General features: G+C 49.9%; 1 protein-coding gene across 18 annotated transcripts in view; it reads right to left on the bottom strand.

The window, feature by feature from the left end:
• Window positions 1-23,183, bottom strand: part of TACC2 (transforming acidic coiled-coil containing protein 2) — a 212,078-nt gene that overhangs the window by 5,062 nt on the left and 183,833 nt on the right. For 12 of the 18 annotated variants that reach the window (XM_049103382.1, XM_049103376.1, XM_049103379.1 and 9 more), the window contains 9 exons: window positions 22,740-22,801; window positions 21,563-21,678; window positions 20,235-20,406; window positions 18,851-18,991; window positions 17,911-18,000; window positions 11,137-11,280; window positions 10,590-10,666; window positions 5,999-6,042; window positions 75-235 (listed from right to left, as the gene is read on the bottom strand). In XM_049103382.1, coding sequence (XP_048959339.1) covers window positions 75-235; window positions 5,999-6,042; window positions 10,590-10,666; window positions 11,137-11,280; window positions 17,911-18,000; window positions 18,851-18,991; window positions 20,235-20,406; window positions 21,563-21,678; window positions 22,740-22,801 — 1,007 coding nt within the window. The remainder of the gene's footprint in view (window positions 1-74; window positions 236-5,998; window positions 6,043-10,589; window positions 10,667-11,136; window positions 11,281-17,910; window positions 18,001-18,850; window positions 18,992-20,234; window positions 20,407-21,562; window positions 21,679-22,739; window positions 22,802-23,183) is intronic. The other 6 variants (XM_049103386.1, XM_049103387.1, XM_049103394.1 and 3 more) reach the window with 2 other exon arrangements.

The following is a 23,183-nucleotide window of genomic DNA, read 5'->3' as shown; positions in this document are numbered from 1 at the left end:
AATCTCTCCCCACCTGTCCCATACTCTCCCATCCCACAGGTCCAGCCCTCTGCTCTGCTCCCACACAATCGCACCTTGCGGAAGCCCTCGAGGACCTCCTTCATCTTCTCGTATCTCCTGAAGAGATCAGCCAGGGATTTCTCCACGGAGTTTAGGTCAGCCAGGGCTTGCTCCTTCTCCAGGACCAGCTGCTGCACAGTCTGGTGGGAGACAGACTTCTCCCTCTGCTCGTCCTCTGGCAAGAGACACAAGGAACCAGATGATGAGGCTGGGGGATCCTAACGTGGTCTCAGGGGGCAGCCAGGGCCTCAGATGCAGCTCAGTCTAAGCAGTAGGGCATCCCAAACTCGGGACAGACCCACTCTCTGAACCCACCTAGACTCTGTTTCTGAAGTAACAATACCCTCGGCCTCAGCATCCCAGGCCTGCACCTTTACAGTGTAATATGGGAGGGAAACTAGCCACTGTTCTTTAGCCAGATCAATGCAGACCCTTAAAAATCAACCCCCAGTGATTCTAGTTGGTCAATGATGGCAAATAGATCCATAAGGCAGGGGAAAAAAAATCACTACTGAATTTTGCGTTGAGCAGGATTAAAAGGTACAGTAGTCTGGGCTCTGAGGACCAGGCCTTTCTATGTGTCATCAACATAAAGACATGGTGATTGGAAATGAAAAAAGGTGTCTTCATCCCTTGAAACATCCCATGAACCAAAGGCCACATCACGGTCAGCCCTGAAACTCTGCTTCACACAGAAACAGACATTTCCTTTGATACAGCAAATGTCTTAACTCCGAGAAAAACAGAGCTTTCTGTCAAGTGGGTTTCTCAGTTATGTACAAGAGAATGAATCCTGGCCCAGTTCGGAGTGGCTGATCCTACTAAAAGGAACTGCTCTGACCTTGACCCCACCTCTCTGGGACACGAGCTAACACTCTTCCCTGAACATCTTGCAAACCACCTGCTATTTATGGGAAGGGCTTTCTCCAACCACTCCACATAAAAGCTTCTCACCCACACGGCACTGTCTTTTGTGTGCTGACCTGTTCGTCAATGGTCTAGGTGGGCAAGGAACCTTTTGTTCCCAACCATTTGGACCCCTGGTGACAGCACAGAGTGGGGGGTGGGGGGAGGAGAAGCCCCCACTCAGAGCTCTTGGGGTTAAGTAGCTCTGTAGACCTGGCCTTCCATCAGCCCCAGGTCACCTGGGCAGGGGTCCCGCTGCCCACCACTGCCTCCAAGGCCTGGTTGCCATATAGGGCAGATTTCTCTGGAAACGATGACAGACATAACAACAGCAACCAGCACGCACCCAGCTCTTCCACACGTCAAGCATTCATTTCATGCTCCTAAGCCAGCACCCAGGCACCAAACTAAACTTCCTTAAGTCCCAACTGGGTCACTTCACTCAAGCTCAGAGCCCGTGTGCACTGGGAATGAAACCCCAACCCCATCCCCACCTGCTCCAGGTACAGTGGTCGGCACACCCCAGGCGGTCCTGCCCCAGGGCTCATGGCCCAGAGTTTCCATGGTTCCCCACTCGCTCACTCAGGTCCCTGACACCAGGCCACCTCCCCAGAGGTGCCTTCTGAGCACTGGTGGGGGAACGCCTCCTCCCTACTTTCCAGTCCATTCTCTTCCCAGAAACAGCCGGATGTGCATGTGCATGTGTGTCTGCTGGCTGGCTGGCTGCCTACAAGACATGCTGCAGGAGGGCAGGGTCCTGAGTCACAGGATGATGCCTCAACGCATCTGTGCTGTGGATGAATGAGTGGAGCCTGGCAGCAGAGCACCCCAAACCGTGCTCATAACCTTGTCTCTCCACCGGCTTCTTAATAATAGACCTGGGAGCTCCCTTAAAAGTAGGGTCTGGGGCGCCTGAGTGGCTCACTCGGTTAAGCATCTGCCGTTGGCTCAGGTCATGATCCCGGGGTCCTGGGTTCGAGCTCCGTGTTGGGCTCCCTGCTCAGTGGGGGGGTCTGCTTCTTCCTCTCCCCCTCCCCCTGCTTGTATTTACTCTCTCTTTCAAATAAATAAATAAAATGTTAAAAAAAAAACAGAGGGAGGCTGGGGATTAAGGAGGGCACTTGTGATGAGCACCAGGTGTTACATGCATGTGTTGTATCACTATACTGTACACCTGAAACTAATATTACACTGTATGTTAACTGACCGGAATTTAAATTAAAACTTAAAAAAAAAAAAAAAAAACGGGGGTGGGGAGCATGCCTGGGTGGCTCAGTGGTTGAGCATCTGCCTTTGGCTCAGGGCGTGATCCTGGAGACCCCGGGATCGACTCCCACATCGGGCTCTCTGCATGGAACCTGCTTCTCCCTCTGCCTGTGTCTCTTCCTCTCTGGCTTTCTGTATCTCTCATGAATAAATAAAATCTTAAAAAAAAAAAAAAAAAAAAAGGCAGGGGGATGCCGCTTTGGGTTCTTTCCCTTAGGTTCCTGATAGGCATCTTCCTGTATCCTGAAGTTAGGCCTATTCCCAGAGCCTCTGCTACCTGGGCGGAGGTGAAGGACCCGGGCGCCAGACTCTGACTCCATCCTGGCTCCAACACCTCCCAGCTCTGCTAACCCTGGGCAGGGTTTTTTTTAACACCCCCAAGTCTCAGGCTCCTGAGCAGAAAGAGGGGCTCACGGTATTTATCTCACGGCATTTGGGCAAAGATTAAATGAAAATAAAGCCTCTGACACACAGTGAGAACCCAGGACCCGTGACCCATGACTGACAGCATCACTGGCTCCCGGAGGCTGGCGGGATGTCGCCAGTCACGGTGACTTACAGACGGGGAGCTGTTTCACATCCAGCGAGGCCAGGACTGCCGGCAGTCTGCTTGCCACACCTAGCCTCCCGAGACCAAAGATGCTTCAAAGTTCCACCAGTAACTGAACGCTTATTTTTATTTTTTTGAGTTTTAGCTGCTTCCTTAGTCCTCCACACACCGCACAATGCACATTCTCGGCTGATCTGAGGCCATGTCTACATTTCACTTGGCTTGGAAAGAGCTATTTATCAAACGGAGTCCATCTGATTTCCTGGATCTGAGACTTAGCCTGCCTCAAGTTTCCTGTCCTCCCCATAAACGCTTGTAAAAATAGAATTTCCCGGTTCCCAGGAGGCCGAGGAGGTGAGAACGCAGCGCAGATCTTTTTTGTAAATTGCAAACGCGGTCAGGTCCTTCCAACCAGGAAATCGGCCCCCGACTCCAAATGCTCTAGACTCGACCACAAAACAATGCCCCTGGAGACGTTTCTGGCTTTTTGGGGCAAAACATTATTAAATCGTGTGGGGTGGGGGTAGGGGAGAAATGCAGCAAATACACACAACAGCAAAAGTTAACAAAAATAGAAACAAACAAACGTGGGTTGCGATGGGCAGGTGTTAAATTAGGTGAAAAGCATTTACTTACCAGGCTTGCCTGTTTGTTTTGCAAGCAAAGGGCAAGAAGCAACAGAAAATGGAAGCAAAACAGATAATCAGAGCAGTTGTTAGGAAAGCAGAAAAAAAAAAAATCAATTGCCAACAACCTGCAATGAAAAAAAGCACAGAGGTCTCTTTTGGTCCTGAATCCTAAATATTCAATATTTGAACTCGATTTTAGTAACATGGCACGAGAACGGACGATGATGGCAGGACACATGTCACGCTGGCGTGGAACGTTTGTGAGGGTTACATGGAAGTCAGAGAGCCGGGCTGGAGCCAGGAGGAGCTCGTGTACCAGGGGGTGGAACCTGGTTTTAACTTCAAAATGCTATTAGTGTCCATTCTGCCCCAAACCGCCGAGCTCCTGGGGCCTGAGTCTTTCCTCCTACCAGGGATGCCGGTTAGATGAGTGAAAACCAGAAGGGACAGGGGACCCAGAGGAGCCATGAGGGTATGCTTCCACAAATGGGGACTCAAGGCCTGCCCAGAAGGAAGGCAGGTGTCGCCCCCAGCAATAGGTGCCTCTGCCCCAAACCATCTTCTATAAGGACACGAGGACATGGAAATCTGCAGCAGCCATCATCGACGCCCTGCAGTAATGACTGACGGGATGACAGCCACAGACGTGCCGCCTGATGAACAAGGTCTGAGAAGTGGCTGATGAAGAGGACACTGAAGGTGCAATAGGATGGAGAACCAGGGATGGACGTGAGCTGCTACACCCCCAGAGTGACAGCACCACTTGCAGCTAGGGACCCTGGAGGGGTCTCACGGAGCCGCCGGGAGTGCCCAAACACCCCCAAACAGGAAAATGCTCGGACAGGTGAGATCACAGCTCTGAAAGAAAGGGACCCTCGGGCCAAACTTCCCAGGTCTCCCCGGGGGAGGGGGCTGTCGTACTTGGGGTAGGTGTGCGTAGCCATAACCCCTGCAGCCAGGGTTCCAGACACTCTGTTTGCCTGCAATTGAAATGTTCTTCTAACTACTCTCATCTGGAAATATGCTATGAGGAAATCAGAGTTGAATAAGCTTTCTGTCCAAGAGGGACAGACCACCTATGCCAGGTAGACAGATCCTTACTCTTGGGTTTTCAAGAAGGAACATCTGCTTCTATCAAAACTGCCAGCTGAGCAGTAACAGCTGGCTCTGTGCAGCCTTCTCTCGGGGCAAAGGCTCAGGCCCTTTTACCCTCATCTCAATATTGGCCCAAATGTCATCATCAAATGCAAAAATAACAGTGTAGACCTCTGACATGCAGAAGGATGTTTCCAGATGAGCCACCATAGGTCTGAGTGACATTTTCACAACCCGAGACTCCGGGAGGCCAAAAGGATGTACTCAGCATGCCAAACACTATATATTGGAAGACATAAATCCTATTTCCTGACTCCTTTTACAGGCAGTTCCAAAAGTTTTGTTTTTTATCTCCTCCATATGTATTCATAAATTCTGATACCAATTTAATAAAGAAGTTTCATTTGATAGAAAGCATATACCATGAGCTGATCCTTAGAAACACCCAAAAGGGCTTTCCCTGAGATCTGGGAGAAATGGCCTCTATTACAATACATCAAAATGAAAGCTGCTTTGAATAGAAAGCACTCGGTTGTTGGCCTCTTCACCATTCCCAAGCCTGCTCTCAAATTTAGCTTGGGAGAAGCGAGAGGTGTGGTGTGACTCGTATCCAAATGTTGGAAAGAGACGAGTCATCTGTTAACCCAGCGTCCAGCTTCGAGACAGAAACCAGTTTGCGGTGAGCTGGGATTTTTACTCCATATGTCCTTAGGAGTAAAAGATTTTTTAAAACTGATATCACGGACCTAAGTAGCCAATTAAATAAGCAGATAAACAAAAATCTCCTTCTTCCCACCCGTTGCCAAGTCATAACATCATTTTTGAAGGGTGATCATTGGCGTAAAAACGGGCTTAGAACTTCTGCAAGATCTTTTCTCCTCATTATTATTTTTTTAAAGAGAGTCAGGTGTGTCTAACTTATGACTTGAGGCTATCTTTTATTGCGGGCCAAAGCAGCGTCAGTGCTGGCTGCCAGGGACTCTGTGCTAAGATGGATTCTGAGTCAGTGCCTATCTCACTGAGGTCACAGAAATCGCAGGAGGGAGGGGAGAGGAGGGGCAGGCAGCAGGGCTACCACGTGGTCCACTACCCTTGCCCTAGAACTCTGCATCAGGATATTTTGTCACTTGAGTCTAAATAGAGTTTAGGGATTTGATTCTTAAGTCTCTCCCATGAGCAAAAACTCTCACAAACGTCCTAGGAACCAACCCATCTCTTTCCCCCATGAGGTGGGCAGTCCTGGCTGAATCAATGGTGGCCGTGGAGGTGACTGCCATGGCTTCCCACAGGCACAAATAACGCTAAGGGACATGCTAACAGGTGTTCCCAGGACGCACCCAGGCTCACATTCTGGGATGCTTTGGTCTCTCCCTGAAGGACTTCGTGCTCTAAGAGGGGCTAAAGACGAACACACTCTGGAGTCCACCTTCAAAGCCCTCCCCATGGTTTAGAAGCCTTGGGGAGGCCTGAGCCCACCAGTTTCAATACCCACCTATCATCTGAGCGATGGTCTTCTCATACTCGGCCACTATTTTCCTGTAAGAGAAGTAAAAACATGTTGGAACCATGACAACAGGACGGTTTCTTTTTGTTTTTAAAGATTTTATTTATTTATTCATGGAGACAGAGAGAGAGAGAGAGAGAGAGAGAGAGAGGCAGAGACACAGGCAGAGGGAGAAGCAGGCCCCATGCAGGGAGCCTGACGTGGGACTCGATCCAGGGTCTCCAGGATCATGCCCTGGGCTGCAGGCGGCGCTAAACCACTGCGCCACCCGGGCTGCCCAACAGGACGGTTTCTAATTGATACCAGGGCTCATGTGCTGGGCATCAGCTGCCTGACCAAGACATTAGAGGACAAGTCGTATTTGTCGTGGTTGGCTCACAACTCTAGCTTCATCTTCAAACTCAACCCTCTTCTTGCACACCCAAGAACGTTCGTTTTTCTAGTGCAGGACTCTGAACACACTATGCCCCTGTGCAAAACCTTCAAGGCATCCCCACTGCCCATCGAGAATAAAAATGAGACCCTCTCAGCGCTCCACAGCCTGAGCCTGATCACTCTCATCAATCTTACTTCCTTCCTTGCCATCTCATGAACAAAGTGGTTCAGTGAGAACAGATGAGTTATTGTTGGCTCTGGGATTTCTCATCTCCATGACCCTGCCCAGGTTATTCACTTCCCCACTCTAGCTCCACCTCTCCTTGTCTTAGCTGCTCCTCAAGGCCCCATTCAAATGCTATTTCCTCTAGGAAGCCTCCCTTGATTTCTCCTCTGAAATTCATGACATTTTATCTGAATCTTCTAAAACATCTCACACATCTGGCATCATAGTACAGGAGTAGAAGAAGCTCTTCAAGGCCCAGGGGTCACTACCTTGTCACCTGTGTTATGGGGAGGGAGATGGGAACAGTAGCACTTCTTGGATAGCTTCAACAAACTGTAGCTACACAGAAGCACTCAGATCCCTTGCTTATGAGACTGCCTCACTGCTGCCCCCAGGTGGAAAGACCCTGGAGTAAGGAAGCCTTCCCTTTTCTAAAGTCAACCTTTTGGAAGGAAACTCTCAAAAAAGACTTGGGGTTTCACCTACATTATCCGATAGTTATTCTCCACAAGAGAACCAAGAACTGCTAACCACCAACAGATCCAGCACGCTGATTACAGCTGGTCCCACCTCTCCTAGCTGTGTGACTCAGTCACATTGGTCACAGACACTGGGGGCTCAGCTTACTCCCTGGTATGGGGAGGATTACCCTAGACCCTGACTTTCAGGGCTGTGGGGAAATTAAATGAGGTTGAAAGGGCCAGTGAAAACAGAAGGCACTCTGCAAAATGTAATAACCTCACAGCTGCTGGGTATCTGTCCCCAGCTTCTTGACCTTGGCCCCAAGGACAGCACCTCACCCAAGGGATGACTCACAACAAAAAAGGTGACCATGGGGATCCCTGGGTGGCGCAGCGGTTTGGCGCCTGCCTTTGGCCCAGGGCGCGATCCTGGAGACCCGGGATCAAATCCCACATCGGGCTCCTGGTGCATGGAGCCTGCTTCTCCCTCTGCCTGTGTCTCTGCCTCTCTCTCTCTCTCTCTGTGTGACTATCATAAATAAATAAAACATTAAAAAAAAAAAAAAAAAAAAGGTGACCATGCCATGAGCCCATGTGGGTTCTTTCTGAATCCTACACAGAAGCGCTTTGTGTTTTCTGTAATCAATACCTCCTTGTATCCCTGAAGCACAAAACAGCAAAGGACCTTTGAGGCTCTACCATCTACACCCATCCCTGCCAAGGACACAGGCTGGACCACAGCAGGTAAGGGATGTGTCCTTCCAGCCATGTGTGGGGACACCTGTGGTCCAGAGCGGCTTCAGTGGCACCATATCTGTACCTCGTCTTCACAGCGATCCCCAAGGAGGGGTGCCCTGAGGATCCCCAGAATTGCTGATGGGGATACTGAGGCACAGGGTCATCCAGGAACCTTTCTAGGATCCCAGGGCTACAAAGCAGCAGAGCTAGGATTCGAATCCAGACATAGGTCTCTGGAGCCTCCTCGTACTCCTTATGCCTTATTGCCCAGAGGCACGGAGATCCACCCTTGTTCACAGAGGAGGTAACTCAGATGGAGTTAAGGAACAGACCCCAAAGCAGCCAGGAAGCCAAGCCTGATTTTCACCTGGCCTGGTCTGGCTCCAGAGGTAGACACGTGGGCTTTCAAACACGAGCACAGCTGTGTCAGCTGGCAATGCCTAAACGCGAACCTACTGGTTAGTAAACAGCACCTCCTGGGGCCCCCAGAGATGGAACCTCTAGCCTTCCCAGCACGCCCTGCTTTCATGATCAGGGCAGGGAAAACATTACAGCCATGCTGCTTCCTCCTCCACTCCCCTACCAAAAAAAAAAAAGAAAAGAAAAAAGAAAAAAAAGAGAGGGAGGGAGAAAGACGAAAGAAGTTTTCAAATGATGCCACCACATGTCCTCAGTGTAAAATGTGAACAGCACACTGGGATTCACCTCCAGAAGTGGTCACAAAAACATCAGTAGGAAGAAGGAATGAACAGGAGAATTTTCAGGAAGATACTATTTGACTTAGAAACCAGGGCTATGAAGACCTAATAACGGTAATTACGTAAATACCTTGGCTACTTAAATCGGTAGCCAGAAAGGCAGCGGATTCTGATAATTAACCAGCAGCTGTTACTACAATTAAGTGCACTAGAAATGTACTAACTCTTCAACAAATTTTTAAGAATTCATCTATTCCCTACTCTCAAACGTTGAGACTTAAAAATGAAGCAAGTCCATCAGAGATTTTCGGCATCGCGCCAGACCTTCTGTCTTGTTAAGACGATCGTGCTCTAACTCCTATCTTCCCTTGCAACTGCAAAACCCATGTTCAGTTCAGCTTGTGCTGAAGAAAGGCAGGTGTGTGGGGAAAAAATGAACCATGCCCCCAGAAGCAGTTCTCAGAGCTGGCAGCAGCAGCAGCCAGAACCCGGGATGGCCAGAGCAAAGATTTGGGCCAAAGTTTCTTTAAAAATGCCACTTGCAGGGATGCCTGGGTGGCTCAGTGGTTGAGCGTCTGCCTTCAGCTGAGGTCGAGTCCCACATCGGGCTCCCTGCACGGAGCCTGCTTCTCCCTCTGCCTGTGTCTCTGCCTCTCTTTCTCTCTGTCTCTCTCACGAATAAATAAATAAAATCTTAAAAAAAAAAAATGCCACTTGCAATACAGTTTTTAAGATCACATCCCAAGGGTACTTCTAGCCCCAGAGATGGTTTCTTAGCTTCCAAGATGATGATGAATCATGAAGGAAAATAATGGGCAGAAAGGTGCATGAGATGTGACAATGAAGGAGGGAGGTCCCTGGGCACAATGGAAAGAATTTGGGTTTTGGAATCAGAAAAGTAGATTCAAATTCATGTTCTTCTAACTAGAAGCTCTGGGATGTTGGGCAAGTCACCTCACTTCTCTGAGACTTCCACTGTCAGATGGGGCTGACCATCCCTTCTTGAGGGCCATGGGGAGAAACAGAGACTGTGTGTCACTAGCCAAAAGCACAGCCCATGGCACATGGTAGGCACTTACTGTGTGGTGGCTATTATAAGTCTGTTACAGATGTGGCAAATGGAAATTAATCATTCAGACAAAATTCTGGAGATAACCTATTTATCCATGGAGACTGGTGAAGTCCACTACATTAAAACTGTACAAGGACATACAATTTGTTACAGAATGAGGTCAAGATGTATAAAAATCTCTCCAAGATTTGCTAATAAGTTAGGGGCACCTGGGTGGTGCAGTCAGCTGAGTGTCCGACTCTTGGTTTCGTTCAGCTCAGGTTGTGATCTCAGAGTCGTGGCATCGAGCCCCGTGTCAGGCTCTGCACTCAGCGCAGAGTCGGCTTGAGATTCTCTCTCCCTTTCCCCCTCCCACTTGTGCTTGCTCCCTCTCTCGCCGCCCCCCCCATTCTCTAAAATAAGTAAATAAATCTTTTTTTTTTAAGATTTTATTTATTTATTCATGAGAGACACACACACAGAGAGAGGCAGCGACACAGGCAGAGGGAGAAGCAGGCTCCATGCAGGGAGCCCGACGTGGGACTCAATCCGGGGTCTCCAGGATCACGCCCTGGGCCGAAGGTGGCGCTAAACCGCTGAGCCACCCGGGCTGCCCAAGTAAATAAATCTTAAAAATAAGATTTGCTAAGTCAAAAATGTAGGGTAATGCACATTTCCACTCTCCACTTAGGAAGACAAAAGGAGTCTGTATAGAGACTCATTCATATATTTGCAATCAGAAACGGAAAATTCTGGGAAGGATGCACCAGAAAGGGTGGATCACCGCTACCTGAGATGGAATGAGAGGCTGACTGGGAGGGCGATTCTTTTTTCTTTGTAGTATTTCGCTCAGGTGTATCATATTTTAGAAACACCAACATTCCTACAAATACTTCCCGCGAAAATATGAAGCTTATCTCATGAAGCACTGGCAAGTGCTGGGAAGACACGGCCGGTAGAGTGCACCACAGCAGCTGTCACGAGACCACAGGTAAGCACCCCCCAGGTACCGGGAACCGTCACAACTCACCTCATTTCCATCACTTCCCGCCTGCTTTCTTCATACTTGTCCTTCCACTCTGAGACCTCTCTCTCCTTGGTTATGATCTAGCGTCAGGGAGAAGAGAAAGGTGAGTCCCGGAGGAGTGAATTCAGATCTGAACAATTCACAGACCCAAGAGAAGGGGACACTGAATAAACATAGAATTAAAACTTCCTACAACCAAACAGTAACTGTATTCGGAGGATTTCCGGGAGCACAAGACAGAAATAAACCAGGTATCAGACTTTCACAGTGCCCACAGGGAGCAACCAGAAGCCTATGCTTTCTGTTATAAATCAAGCAAGGCCACAGAGGCTGGTTCAACGATGGGGTCTCGGAAGATCAACCCCAGGCTGCTGCCTGTCTCTGCCCGCAGGGGAGGGGGGGCAGGGGAAAGCCTAGGTTCGAAGATGCTAGCTTCATGATGATTAGACCGAGGGTCTATATATTTATATTTATCTACATGGAGCAGAAACCAGAGTTTTGCCCAAGGCAACCACAGCCGGCCTCCCCGAGCCACACGCAGCCACAATACCTCTGCCCTGGCAATCCGGAGTGCAGAGTCCAGGTCGGGCTGCTGGAACAGAAGGCCTGCCGGCTTCTCCACTTCGGTGGTCCCGATGCGGGAGTACAAGGCTGTTTTGGAGATGGAGACATCTGTTGGGTGAGCAGCTTCTCTCTGTGGAATGGTTTTTAATTAAAAAAAAAAAAGAAGAAGAAGAAGTTAGTATCACTCATATGAGAAACAGGATCTGCAATTATCCTCTCGTGAATGGGTCAGTTGTATGGTTTTGAGACAAAGGACACCAGAAGTATGAGAAAATGCTTGGACTGATGAGTGGGGAAAAGCCGGATATAATCTATGGAAATCGATCATTTTGCACCTGCACCAGCAGACAAAGGAGCTAATGGCAGAGGCCTCCCCAACTCCCCATTTTTGGAGTCAAGCATGTCTGGTGCCGGCTTATCACTGCCATTTATCAGACGCAGAGGCATTTAGGCATAGTGCTTAAGAACCAAGGCCATTTTCCAGCAGGCTCCACTTCCAAAATTAAAGCCTGATGGTGAACGATGTTGAATTCTAATCTACATTTGCCTAGTTTTGAATAACTGCAGATCTGATCATTTTTGTAAGACTGTCTGCATTTCAATTGGGACGGGGGGTGGTGCGTTTGTTCAGCTCGCACAAAGCTTGAGGCCTACCATAGCTATCAGCCAACGTCACCTTCAAAAGCTTAGTTTCCGGATGCCTCAAGGAAGAGCTACTTTGCAGCTATTTTGCCCTCAGTCTGCCGTGTCAACAGCAAAACTGAACTCTGGGTCAGTGACAGTAACCACATTTGCCACCAAGAGCCTCAACAAAGCCGCCCCCACCCACAACCGCCACTGGTCCGACTGTCCAGGACAGTCACTAGCCTCCTGGGAGGGGGGCAGGAGAGGACTGTGGTTCCTCTTCCTCTCTTTGCACAAAACGCTCAGCAATCTCCAACACACTTCAAAAGCCATGTTAGGAGCATCACCAACCGGCACAGCCGGAGCCGGCAGTCTAATTCTACTGCAAGAGACTCCAAACCAAGCACACTCTCAGTCCTATGCATTAACCTCCTGGCGCTGGCGTGGCTGCCAAGGCAAACTGCCGCCCTGGTTACCAGAGTCCAATTCGCTGTGGAGTAATGGTGGTGGCCTGCCAGCTTCCTGGGGCAATGGATGAGAAGCGAGCAGTGAACACAACACCCTGGTGGAGATCTGGAGGCCGAACGGTGAGGACTGGTCTTGGAAGTGGAAGCAGGTAAGATTAAAGACCCAACAATGAGGGGGAAAGGGCGTACCTGCAGGTACTCTCTCTTCCATCACAAGAACAGGCGAGCTCACCCCACTACAGCACCAGAGAAAATGAACTCGAAACAACTTAGAAGACTCAGGCAGAAATTTAATGGATAGGACTGGAGATGACAGAGTTAGGACCAGTTAGTTGTACACATGCACAGTGAGTGACATGGTTCTGGGTGTCCTAAAAACGGGCTTGGGTTTCACGAGCCCTGACTGGCCTTTGGGCTCCCTCTGCAGGGGGACCCCAATGAGCACACGGCTCCCTTTCCACCAGACCCTGGAGACACACTCTCGGGTCAAATGGGATGCCCTGATCTTTCCATCCTCGGGTCCTAAAGAAGCCTCCAGGGCAGCCCTGATCGCCCAGCGGTTTAGCGCCACCTTCAGTCCAGGGCGTGATTCTGGAGACCCAGGATCGAGTCCCACATCGGGCACCTTGCATGGAGCCTGCTTCTCCCTCTGCCTGTGTCTCTGCCTCTCTCCTCTCTGTGTCTCTCATGAATAAAAAAATAAAATTAAAAAAAAAGAAGCCTCCATTACAGGACATCTGACCACAAGCACAGAAGCAGGCAGGCTGACCTCAGAAGAAAGCCTGCCTCCAGACCATAGGTGCAGAGCCTCTCCCATGCGAGCATTCATCTCTGCTATTTGAACTGTTTTCTAGGCTCTGCTTGTCATATGGGAAACTTCTCAAGAAGTAAAGAGAAAATTCTACCCAGAGGTCTTGTTTTCGGCTCAGGTCAGGATCTCAGGATCTTGAGATCCAGCCAGCCTCCTGCTCTGGGCTCAGTGGGGAGTCTGCTCGGACTCTCTCTCCCTTTCTCTCTCTCTGTCCCTCCCTCTGCTCATGTGCACTGGCTTTCTCTCTCAGAAAAATAAATAAATCTTTTTTAAAAATGATATCCAGACAGTAAGACTCTATTTGTATTTATGGAGGAAATTCATAGGCACAAGATTCTGAAGAGGACTGCAAAAAAAAAAAAAAGAAAAGAAAACAAACACCAACCAACCTGTTCCCGTCACTTCTTAAGCACAATAATGTGTTCTTTGAAAAAAAAAAATTTAGAATAAAATTTTAAAAATGGAAAGAACACTAGGCACCATCTAACGCATCGTGGGTCCCTGGAAGATGGAAAAAATGGGAGGATTTAGGTGATCTGGCCAAAAGGTTTCCCAGAATGAGACTCAATTCTGACTCCAAACAAGCCAGCTCTCTGAAGTGCAAAGGGAAACGAAGTAAAACTAACTTTATCACGCTGGGCAGAAGCGAAATCCGACCAGTGCAGGGAGATGTTGGTTTTAAAGCTGCCTAAATCCTTTGTCCGACAAGGAAGGGAACGAAAAAGAAATATATTAATGAGCTTTCTAAGTCAACACAATGGTTAACCACCACACACACTGACTCACCACCACCTTTCAGCCCGGCCACCTGGTGTTTTCAATAAAGGAACAGATGACCTCAGAATCCATTTGAATGACTGCCTGGGGTATCTGCATGCTAATGAAATTCAAGGTACACACCCTGGTTTTCTCTTACAACCAGGAATCCTTTCTCACTGAAATAGGTTGGTTTCTGACTGATATTTTAACATCAGGCTTAGATTAGGCTTTGTTTCTCTTGCACAAGGCCCCCCCTGGCTGCTTTGGGGGAGCCCAAAAGCCGAGAGAATCACAAATTAAAATGTGAAAGTGGCCACAACTCAGAAAGAGCACGAGCCTTTGGAGCCAACTTCTAACCCCTCAATCCACTCACTCGGATCTGGGTCCCTGCGAGGACCCCCAGGGCACTGGCACCCTCGGGCCTGCAGACCTCATGCCTGGGGCTCTTCTGGCTTTGCCGTCCTGCCCCTCACCCAGGCTCAGAGACCTCCTCGTGGCCTCAGGGGAAGCCGACAACCTGGAACCATGGTGGGGTTCCCGTCCTTGGGGGCCGGCTGGCCAGCCGTGAGAACAGTGGGAGAGGTGTGCACGGGATGTGGCCCTGGAGTCTAGATCAGGCCAGGAGACCACAGCAAGCTGGGCCAAGGTCATGGAGAGTAGACCAGGTTGGGTGCACGGGAGGGTGTCTGGGCTAGGTAGGGCCAGGTGGGGCGGAAGAGGGGCCTCTCCTTCGGGTGCTGCAGCATCCAAATTTGACAGCAGGTAGTTCTTAAGCTCAGGATGACTGGATGTGCCCTTATCTACGCGCACAGGAGGCGCCACCAGCCACCCACTGGCCTCTCCTTCCCACTGAGTCAAGACAGGGCCTCGATCCTTCTCGACACCAGCTGTGGGCGATGACTGCAAATTCCCCCAAGGGGCAAATAGAAGCTGAAACCCACATGCCAGCCCCCTGTCACTGCTCTTCACAAGGTTCTTGCAGCTTCCAGGTATTGTGTTGTTCAATGCCGGGGGTGGTGGACAGCTTGTGGACACAGCACCAGAAAAAGAGCCTACGCTGTCCGGCCACTCAGCGATGCAGGTGGTCCCAGACCTAACTCCTCCTCCTGCCCCCGTAAAATCCAGGTCTGCCTTTAGGGGCTGGGACTCCTAGAGGAATCAGACACTGAAGATCGGCACCCTCTCCCCCCTCCCCCACAAAGGGGCCTGTTTCTGGGACTTCCTCGGGTCCTGAAGCCTGCCGTTTGTACGCTCCTTGTTCCTACATTACACATCCTTCGTTCTTTACATCTGGGTCCCCTCATCCAGAAAGGCCAAGGGCTCTAGGGATCGCAACCATTATCTGCTACACACACAAGTTAAATCCATCCCCCACGCGCCCTGTACTCCTTGCAAAGCCACACAGATGGGAGCTTCATATTCTCTCCATCCTGGTTACATTCGGGGCTGCTGTACCGCACAGCCGGCCACCCTGGTCCAATGAACCCCAGGAGGACCACTGGATTCACTGGAGCCAGAAGAGTGTGTGGAAGAAAAACAATCAGGAGCTGCAGCCCGACACCCCAGCCCCACGGAGTCTTCCTCGTCTCTAAGATTTTCTGACTAATGAGACAGGAAACCCCACCGCAGCCCGAGGAGGGTCAGCTCAGCTGGCTTTGGGCCTACAGGGAAATGGGGAGCTCCCGCAGGAGCAACCAGAAACCACCGCCACCATATTTCATGCTGCTTCCAGGCCCTTCGAGTGATTTCTTTTCATCCCAAGTGATTTCATTTTTGTGTTAGCTACAGTCTAAGACCGTGCTGCCAAAAAGACTGGGCTATGTCACCTGCAGCTGAAATTTATGGGCAAGAAAAAGAGCAAATTGGGTATACAGCTGCTGTTCCTCTTTCTCCACATCAGCAACTTCCAATGCGGCGAGGGGCAATCAAGCGTCTACGTGAACAAGAAACCCGCAGAAACCTAAAAAGTGGTACAAGTTACCATGGCAGAGAAAAATGTTCCTTACACTCCCCGACGGCTCTATCCTCACAAATGCTGCCTTTAGCACACTCCTCTGAAATAATATATAAGGAGGTAGCTGGGGCCATCCCTCCAACCCACACACAGTGGATTCACCTGACAGTATTTTCTAAATCAAAAGTGGGACACGGGGCCTGGGAACAGGTTGTCATCGCCAGACAGTCAATGGCCAGCCACGATCTGCTGACCTGTCACCTTGGATGAATCCCCTGGAGGAAGGAGGCGGCAGGGGCACCAGGCACTCCGGAACACTCCACACTCCATCTGAGCTCTTACTAGAACATGGTCAATCCTGCCTCAAACCTCTGGCCAGGAATATACTGTAGTTACGGTGGCCAGACCTGAAGCTATTCATTCTGTCCTTAAGCCACTACCCAAAAGATATCAAGAAATAAATCTAACGGGGGAAAAAAATCCTCACTGCCTGGTGATTTTCTAAAAATCTTTCTCATGGAAACTACACCGAAGCTTATGTGGGTTGGCAGCGAGAACAGGAACGTCAGCAATGTGCATTAACGTTCCCGTCCCTGCTCTGGGTCCCAGCGTTCTCAGTCTGGACACCCACAGTGTGACCACCTTCTTTCATGGAGAGAGGTCTCTGGGAGCGAGCCCCCCACCTTGTGGACAGTTTCCAGGGAGGCCACACATGGGAGGCCCTGAGGGCAGGAGCAGCACATGGACTCCTGACCTGGTGCCAAGGGAGCTGCTCCCTGAGGTGGGACAGGCAAGGCAAGGGCCATTTGGAGACCAGAGTCCTAGTTCCTGCTGGGTCAGTGAATCACTATCAGGCCTCAGGCCAGTTCCACGGCTCCACTTTCCCATCTGTAAAATGGGACCCAGACCCCTCTACAGTAGAGACGCTGTGAGTAGCTGATCAGGTTAACAGAGAAAAAGTGAAAGTTAGTCACCAAGAGCAGGTGTCATTTACCGCACGCCTACTGTGTGCCAGGCACGGTGCTGTCCTCCACACAATCCGTAACCCTTACAGCAACCTGCAAACTCACTGCTCATCGCCTCATCTCACAGCTGGAGAAACTGAGGCTCAGAGAGGTTCACCAACACGTTCAAGGCCACAGAGCGTGCTCGGCTGCCCAACTCTGGGCGCGGCGCGGCGGGATGGCAATGAAGCAGCTCCTCAGAGACCACAGCTCCCCGTGGGCCCTGAGGGGTGGCCTGAACCTTCTCAGAAGGCCAGAGCTTTGCACACCTTCAGTAACTCATTCAAATTGTTAAGAAAAAATACTCCAAACTCGGAAGCCAGGCCGAAAGCTTTCTGCATGTGCTGTCAGGATCTTACTCTACTCTAGAGCAGGGGTTAGCCAACTGTGGCATGTGGGCCAAATGGCCCAATGTCCTAGTTTGTAAAAAGGGTTTCAACTGGAACATCACCACACCTGCTCATCTACATGTTGTCTGTGGCTGCTTTTGAGCTACGGTGGCAGAGCTGAGAAGCTGTTAGAGACCAGATGGCCCAGAAAGCCTAAAATATTTACCATCTGCCCTTTATAGAAAAGGGTTGCTTTTCTGTAATTCTATTGACTCTGGCCTAAAGGGCCACCCACTGTCTCAGGAAGGTCTCGGTTTCACTATTTACTATTGATTAGGGTCCAGTCTCAGTATGGTTAGGTCTTAACTCGTAGAAAATAGAAAAGTTGCAAATTATTTGTTCATTTGAGAAGCAAGTGATTTTCGCAGAAAACAAAGGAAAAAACCTCCAAGGTTATATTCGAGTGTCTTGTTTAGCCAGTATCATAAAACCAGTTTTATATCGAGTTTTGCAGTAAGGCTGCAATAGGATTCTGGCCTTTGTTTCACTGACTCTGCATTGGGTTCTTCTATTTTTCTCCATTCCACCTGCTTTACCACCCTGCTGGTTCCTTCACTACCTAGTTAACTAGATCTTAAGACATGTGCTCAGTGTCTATTTATGCGAAAGTTATGCTTTTAGCTTTTTAGAAAAATTTAGACTACTTTGTAGAACACCGACATTGCCTGCTTGGCCAAGGGTTAGCAAGGAAAGAAACTTCTGGACCACACCACATTCTCAAGAGGCAGCGCATGGCAGCAGCAAATCCGTACCTTGGTGTCCTGGCGGCTACGGGAAGCCAGGGCAATCTGCCTGGCCAGCTTCAAGGCTTCTATCCGCATGATGGCAAACTCTAACTCCTCCTGCCGGAGGGGTGGGAGGGGGTGGATGAGCAAATCGCAGGGGAAATGCATCAAGACAGGATGTCAATGTTTCCCACATCCAAGAAATGAATGTGCCACGTGAATGTGTCATGACAGGTAACTCAGGAAAAACACACGCTCTGGCTTTCTTGCACAATTAACACCTCAGCAGATCATGAAATAAGTGTTTAATTTCTTTTTATTTTTTAATTGCCCTTTGGAATGTCTGTGGGGAAGGATCATGGGATCATATGGGATGATTTTCAAAATGGGATCAAAATTTTTATGGCACTTTGATTTCTTTCCTTTTGTTTGATGTAAAGTTGGTCAACAATTTTCATGAATGGTTTCGCATTCTCAAATGACTGTTAACAATCTCTCCAGGTTTGCTCTGAAGGTCTTAATTAAGTTGTCAAGTTTAAGGCACAGAGTAGCTAATTGTTTTGGTAAGACCCAGTCCAGATGTTATCTCAATGGGAGTCTGAGATAGCCTCCCCGCCTGTGTGTCTATAAATAGCTTGGCTTCAAGGTGATCTAATACCCTTGGTTCTGTGAATAAATCACAGAAACTGCTTTTGGGGCTATCAAAACTTCTGAAAAATGATGGCTTGGGCCCAATTTCCCAATTGAAATACAAATGGTTTGTCCCGTACGTAATCACACGATTTATATCATTTTGGCATCTTGGAGCAAGAACATCCACACATCAGTCTTTGAGGGGGAAGAGATTTCATCTGGAACATTTCCAGCAACGCCTCATTAAATCCTGCCTCATTGCATTTGGGGTTCGGAGTTCATTCTCTACTGAGGTTTTCACAAACTCCCAAAAGGTCACACGTGAGCTACAAACCTGAAGTTTCTGGGCAAATACTGGGGGGTTCTTTTCTGCTAAGTCGGGTTCCAGATAGTCAAGCGCACCACAGAGAGAGGCTGGATGAGCTAGCCTGCTGAGGAGGGCGTCAGCAGAGGCAAAGGAGCCCTCAGGAGCTGTCTGAAGGCCGACACAGGAGGACAGGAGGAAAAATAGAGGAGACACAGTGACATTGATTCCAAGCCAGGACCACACCCCTATTTGCTGGACATTTCTGATTTAAGACTAAAGAGTATTAGAGGCCAATACTAATTCTCACCTGCTGCTGACCATGGGCATCTGGAGATTTACAGACCCCACCCCCTCCCCGGAAGCACAGCCTCAGGTGCCCACCAATCCCTAGCCACCCTCACTCCCTCACCAGGCAGTGGGAGGAAAGTGACCATTTACTTATTTATTTGAAAATCTCAGTGGGTGGACAAGGCAGTTGATGGGTTTCCTGAACATAATATAACTAACTCATCAAAAAAAAAAAAAAATCTCCAAGTCTAAGCATCAAAGGTTTTGGTGAAGGTCGTTTTCTAAATAATAGAAAGATGAAATGTAAAATATAGTGTCTCTGGCTAGATCGGAAAGACTCCAAAATCAGAAGCCAACTTTGTAGAAGTTGAATCATGCACGAGTCCTTCCGTAGTGCCTGAGAGGTTGTTTGAACCACATCTGCTTTCCTCTTGGCTACTGATATTTTCCCAGTATTTAACTGCCACACAGCGGTGCTCAATAAATACTTGATGCAGGAGGTAACTGAATGGTCTACTAATGCAGAACAATAAAAGTAACACTAAAAGTAACTAAGTCAATGGCCTCAAACCCTCTCAGGGACTGCTAGGAAGGAGGTAGAAGAGATAAAAATAAAATTCACCTAGAAGGATGGTCCATTTTAGATGTTCAGGGGGTCTATTTGCTCTGCAAGGCTCCAGAGGGGTTGGGAGGGGAGGGATATAAATAGGTCTATAAACAGGAGGGATTGCCCATCACCAAGGGCCCGGAAAACCAAGTGTTCTCCAAAAGGGGTGTCCCCTGCCCTACCATTCCCTGCCCCCTGCCATAGAGAGTATGGAGAAGCAGGATGTAGACTGAGGACAGCTCCAAAGCAACAGTCCAGGCCCAAGGGAATAGGGTGAAAAATCGTAAAGCGGTGAGGTAAGAACCGCAAAACCATGCTGGTGAGAATGAAGAGCTTTTCTCTCATGGCTATGGCGTGGGGTGTCCTAAGCTGGCTTCTGAGGTCCAGGGGTCAGGGTGGGGCCCCATACCAGGGGCCGGGTGAGTGTTGTTCTGAAGGGTTGGACTCCTTGGTGATGGGACCCAGCTGGGTCAGGCCTCACCCCCAGTGATCTCGGGCCCCTCTGACCCCACTTACAATTTCAATCGCGTCTGAAGCAGTGCCCAGGGTCATGGCCTCCAGCTCCTTCTGGGAGGATTTCTCTGACACCTGCAAGTGTGGCTCTTGGTTGGGAGCCAGCCCTCGTGTGACAGGATGCTGGATCTTTGCCCCAGCGTTTACAAGGGCTTCAGTTTCCTCAAAACTTGACCTGAGGAAACAAAGAGCATCTTTATTTTTCTCACTGGAAATCCCACTGAAAATGACCAGGATGCCCTGACTCAATCACCATCAGAAGGGATCCTGGACTTCCCAGGGCTATGTTCCCAAAGGGAAAATGGGGCAGGTGTTGGGTGGCCAGGGAGCCTGCAGGCTGGACAGCCCGAGGGAAAAAGGTGGTCCAGCCCCCCCTGCCCCCCACACCCGACAGGGGAAGGTCAGAAGTCCCTTGGTTATGCCCCCGCGGGGAGACAACTGTGTCCTGCATCTCAGTTTTTCTGTAGGACAGGAGGTGAGACCGTGCTCTGTGAAGGTCAAGGGAGACACTGCCTGCATGTGAAGCAGCTGACTCGGTACCCATCACCATGACTATTGCTGTAATGACATCGCCATCATCGTTCCCAACACCCCGGTGAATTCAGAAGTCCTTTTGGGAAGTCAAAGCAAGAGCTTCTTCACTCTTGCTCAGAGAAAGGGGCAGGGAAGTGAGGATGGGAGGGTCCCAGCCACAGAGTGGTGCCCCATCCTTACCCCATCCAGCACCACACAGCTCAGAACGGGACCCTGACCAGTGCTAACTCACAGCCTCCTTAACAGCAAACGTCTACCCGGCACTGCCCTTTCCTTAGAGCATCTCCATTTCACCCTCCTGACGGCTTTGGAGGACAGGCACCCCAGCCCCACTGCATAGTTGAGGGATGCCTGGAAGACTGAGAGCCTCATTCAATCCTCGTGAAATTTCTATAGGGTCGCTTTTGTTACTACCCTCATTTCACCCATGAAGAGACCATAGCACAAGAGGGTCCTGTAACCTGCCTCAGGTCATACAGCCAGTAAGAGGGGAGAGTGGGACTTGGGGTTCAAATGCTGTGGCATGCTGTCTCCCCATGGAACAAATCACAGCACAAAGTTGTATGTACACCGGGGGTGATCAGAGGGGCTCACGCATTCAGCTGTTAACAGGACTGAGGGCTGCTGGTAACCCCCCAACCCCACATGTACGTCCAGGAAGACATTCAGAAACCGAGATGTGGCTGCCTGAATACATCAATGCAAATGAAACCGAGCCACGACTGCAGTGCCACAGGGCTCAGAGGCTTGGGGACGGCTGGCCCTGACCCAAAATGCTCTCCTCGTGGAAGTCATACCCTGAACACGGCGTCGGAGACTCTGACGTCCGGACCGGGGGAGACTTGACCGGGCTCTCCTGAGATGTGTCAAACATAAGGTACAGGGCCTGCTTCTTCGGGGCGTCATCGTCCTGCTGCAAGGATCAAAGGCACAAGTCAGCCCGGCTGCAGGTGGGATGAACATCAGATCTCTCTCCAGTGGACAAATCACTCATCGGGGGCAAAGCCTTCACCCTTCTAGAGCCACCAAGAAGGGAGGAGCAAGCTGGCACTGGCCAGGGGAGAGGAGAGGAAAACAAGAGGGAAGAGGAAGGTGGAGAGGAAGTGTGTGTGCGCTGCTGGAAACAGTGTCAAGGGAAGAGGGGCCAGGACCCCAGGAGAGGGGTCGGGGAGGCTGCACGCTGTTCCATCTGCCCACATTACTGGCCACTCCCTCTGGATGGGCACCCATGCTGGGCTCTGAGCATAGAGGAGTAGGCAAGACCCCATAGTCGAATGAAGGGGACGAGCATGACAGCCCAATGTGGCAAGCATCTCCATCATGGTCTGCTGACTGCGGGTTAGAAGCAGCACCAAGCATCTACAAACATGCAAAGAAAGATAAAGACAGAAGCAACAGGTCTGGGCCAGTAGTGTCACACCAGGCTCCTCTGGCACCTCTGGGCCTCGCATGGCATCCCCAGACAACAGCAGAGTACAAGAGGGCATGCTCAGAACCAAGTGCCCTGCAGGCAGCAGACGGGAAGCCAGGAGGACAGGTGCCCATCACAGCCACTTAAATGGAAAAGGATGGAGGGGGTGGGGGAGAGAGACTTATTGCCAGAAGAGCCAATCCTCAGTTACATAAAGCAATTACTTTGAAGAAAACAGAAAAGAGGCCACTTTAAAAGCAATCAAATCACTGCTCTACCTTCTAAAGCAAACCTCTGGCAAGTTCTTTCTCAGTCTAGGGAAGTAATGATACGGGAAGCCTAACTGCACTCTATCATTTTCTCCCTGAAAATGCCATGTGAAGTGGGCGGAATACAAACCTCCAAGCCCCAGTCCCAGTTCACCCTTAACTGGGAAGCCCAGGATGCTACGGGCACAAGAGGACCCTGGATTTGGGGCCTGAGCTCAGGAGGAGGCCAGCCCCTGCATTTTCACAAGACAGGGAGGGAAAGCAAGTCCCCTGCGGGCCTGAGGCAGAACTTACAGGTAAGGAGGAGCCAATTTTCTCCATATATTCAATTTCATAGGAGTTTCTGTAATCCAACTCTGCAAAACAAAACAAAACAAAACAAAACAAAAAAAAAACAAAAGGAGAGTTAGTGTCGGGGTGGAGGAAAAAAAAAAAAAAAAAAAAAAAAAAAAACGGAAAGGTTTGGGCCAGGCAGGGTGGGGTCTGGAACCAGATTCTAAACTCTGAGCCTGTCCAAGGACTCAAGGTTTCCAATTCAGCTGGTAAGAGAGGCTCAGCTCAGCAATTTTCAGACCACTCGTAAGCCTCTGGCTGCAAAGGGGCTTCTGCCGTTTGGGCGCCTGAGAGTCCAAGGAAGTTAAGTGTGAGCAGCACAGCCTGACCAGGAGCGGATCTGAGCACTATGCACCGAGCTTCCAGGACAGCCTGTCATGAGTGTTGCTTCTTTGTCGGTATCAC

Source organism: Canis lupus, chromosome 28, assembly GCF_003254725.2.
Source record: "Canis lupus dingo isolate Sandy chromosome 28, ASM325472v2, whole genome shotgun sequence".
Lineage (NCBI taxonomy): Eukaryota > Metazoa > Chordata > Mammalia > Carnivora > Canidae > Canis > Canis lupus.
This window is presented reverse-complemented; position numbering and strand designations above follow the sequence as displayed.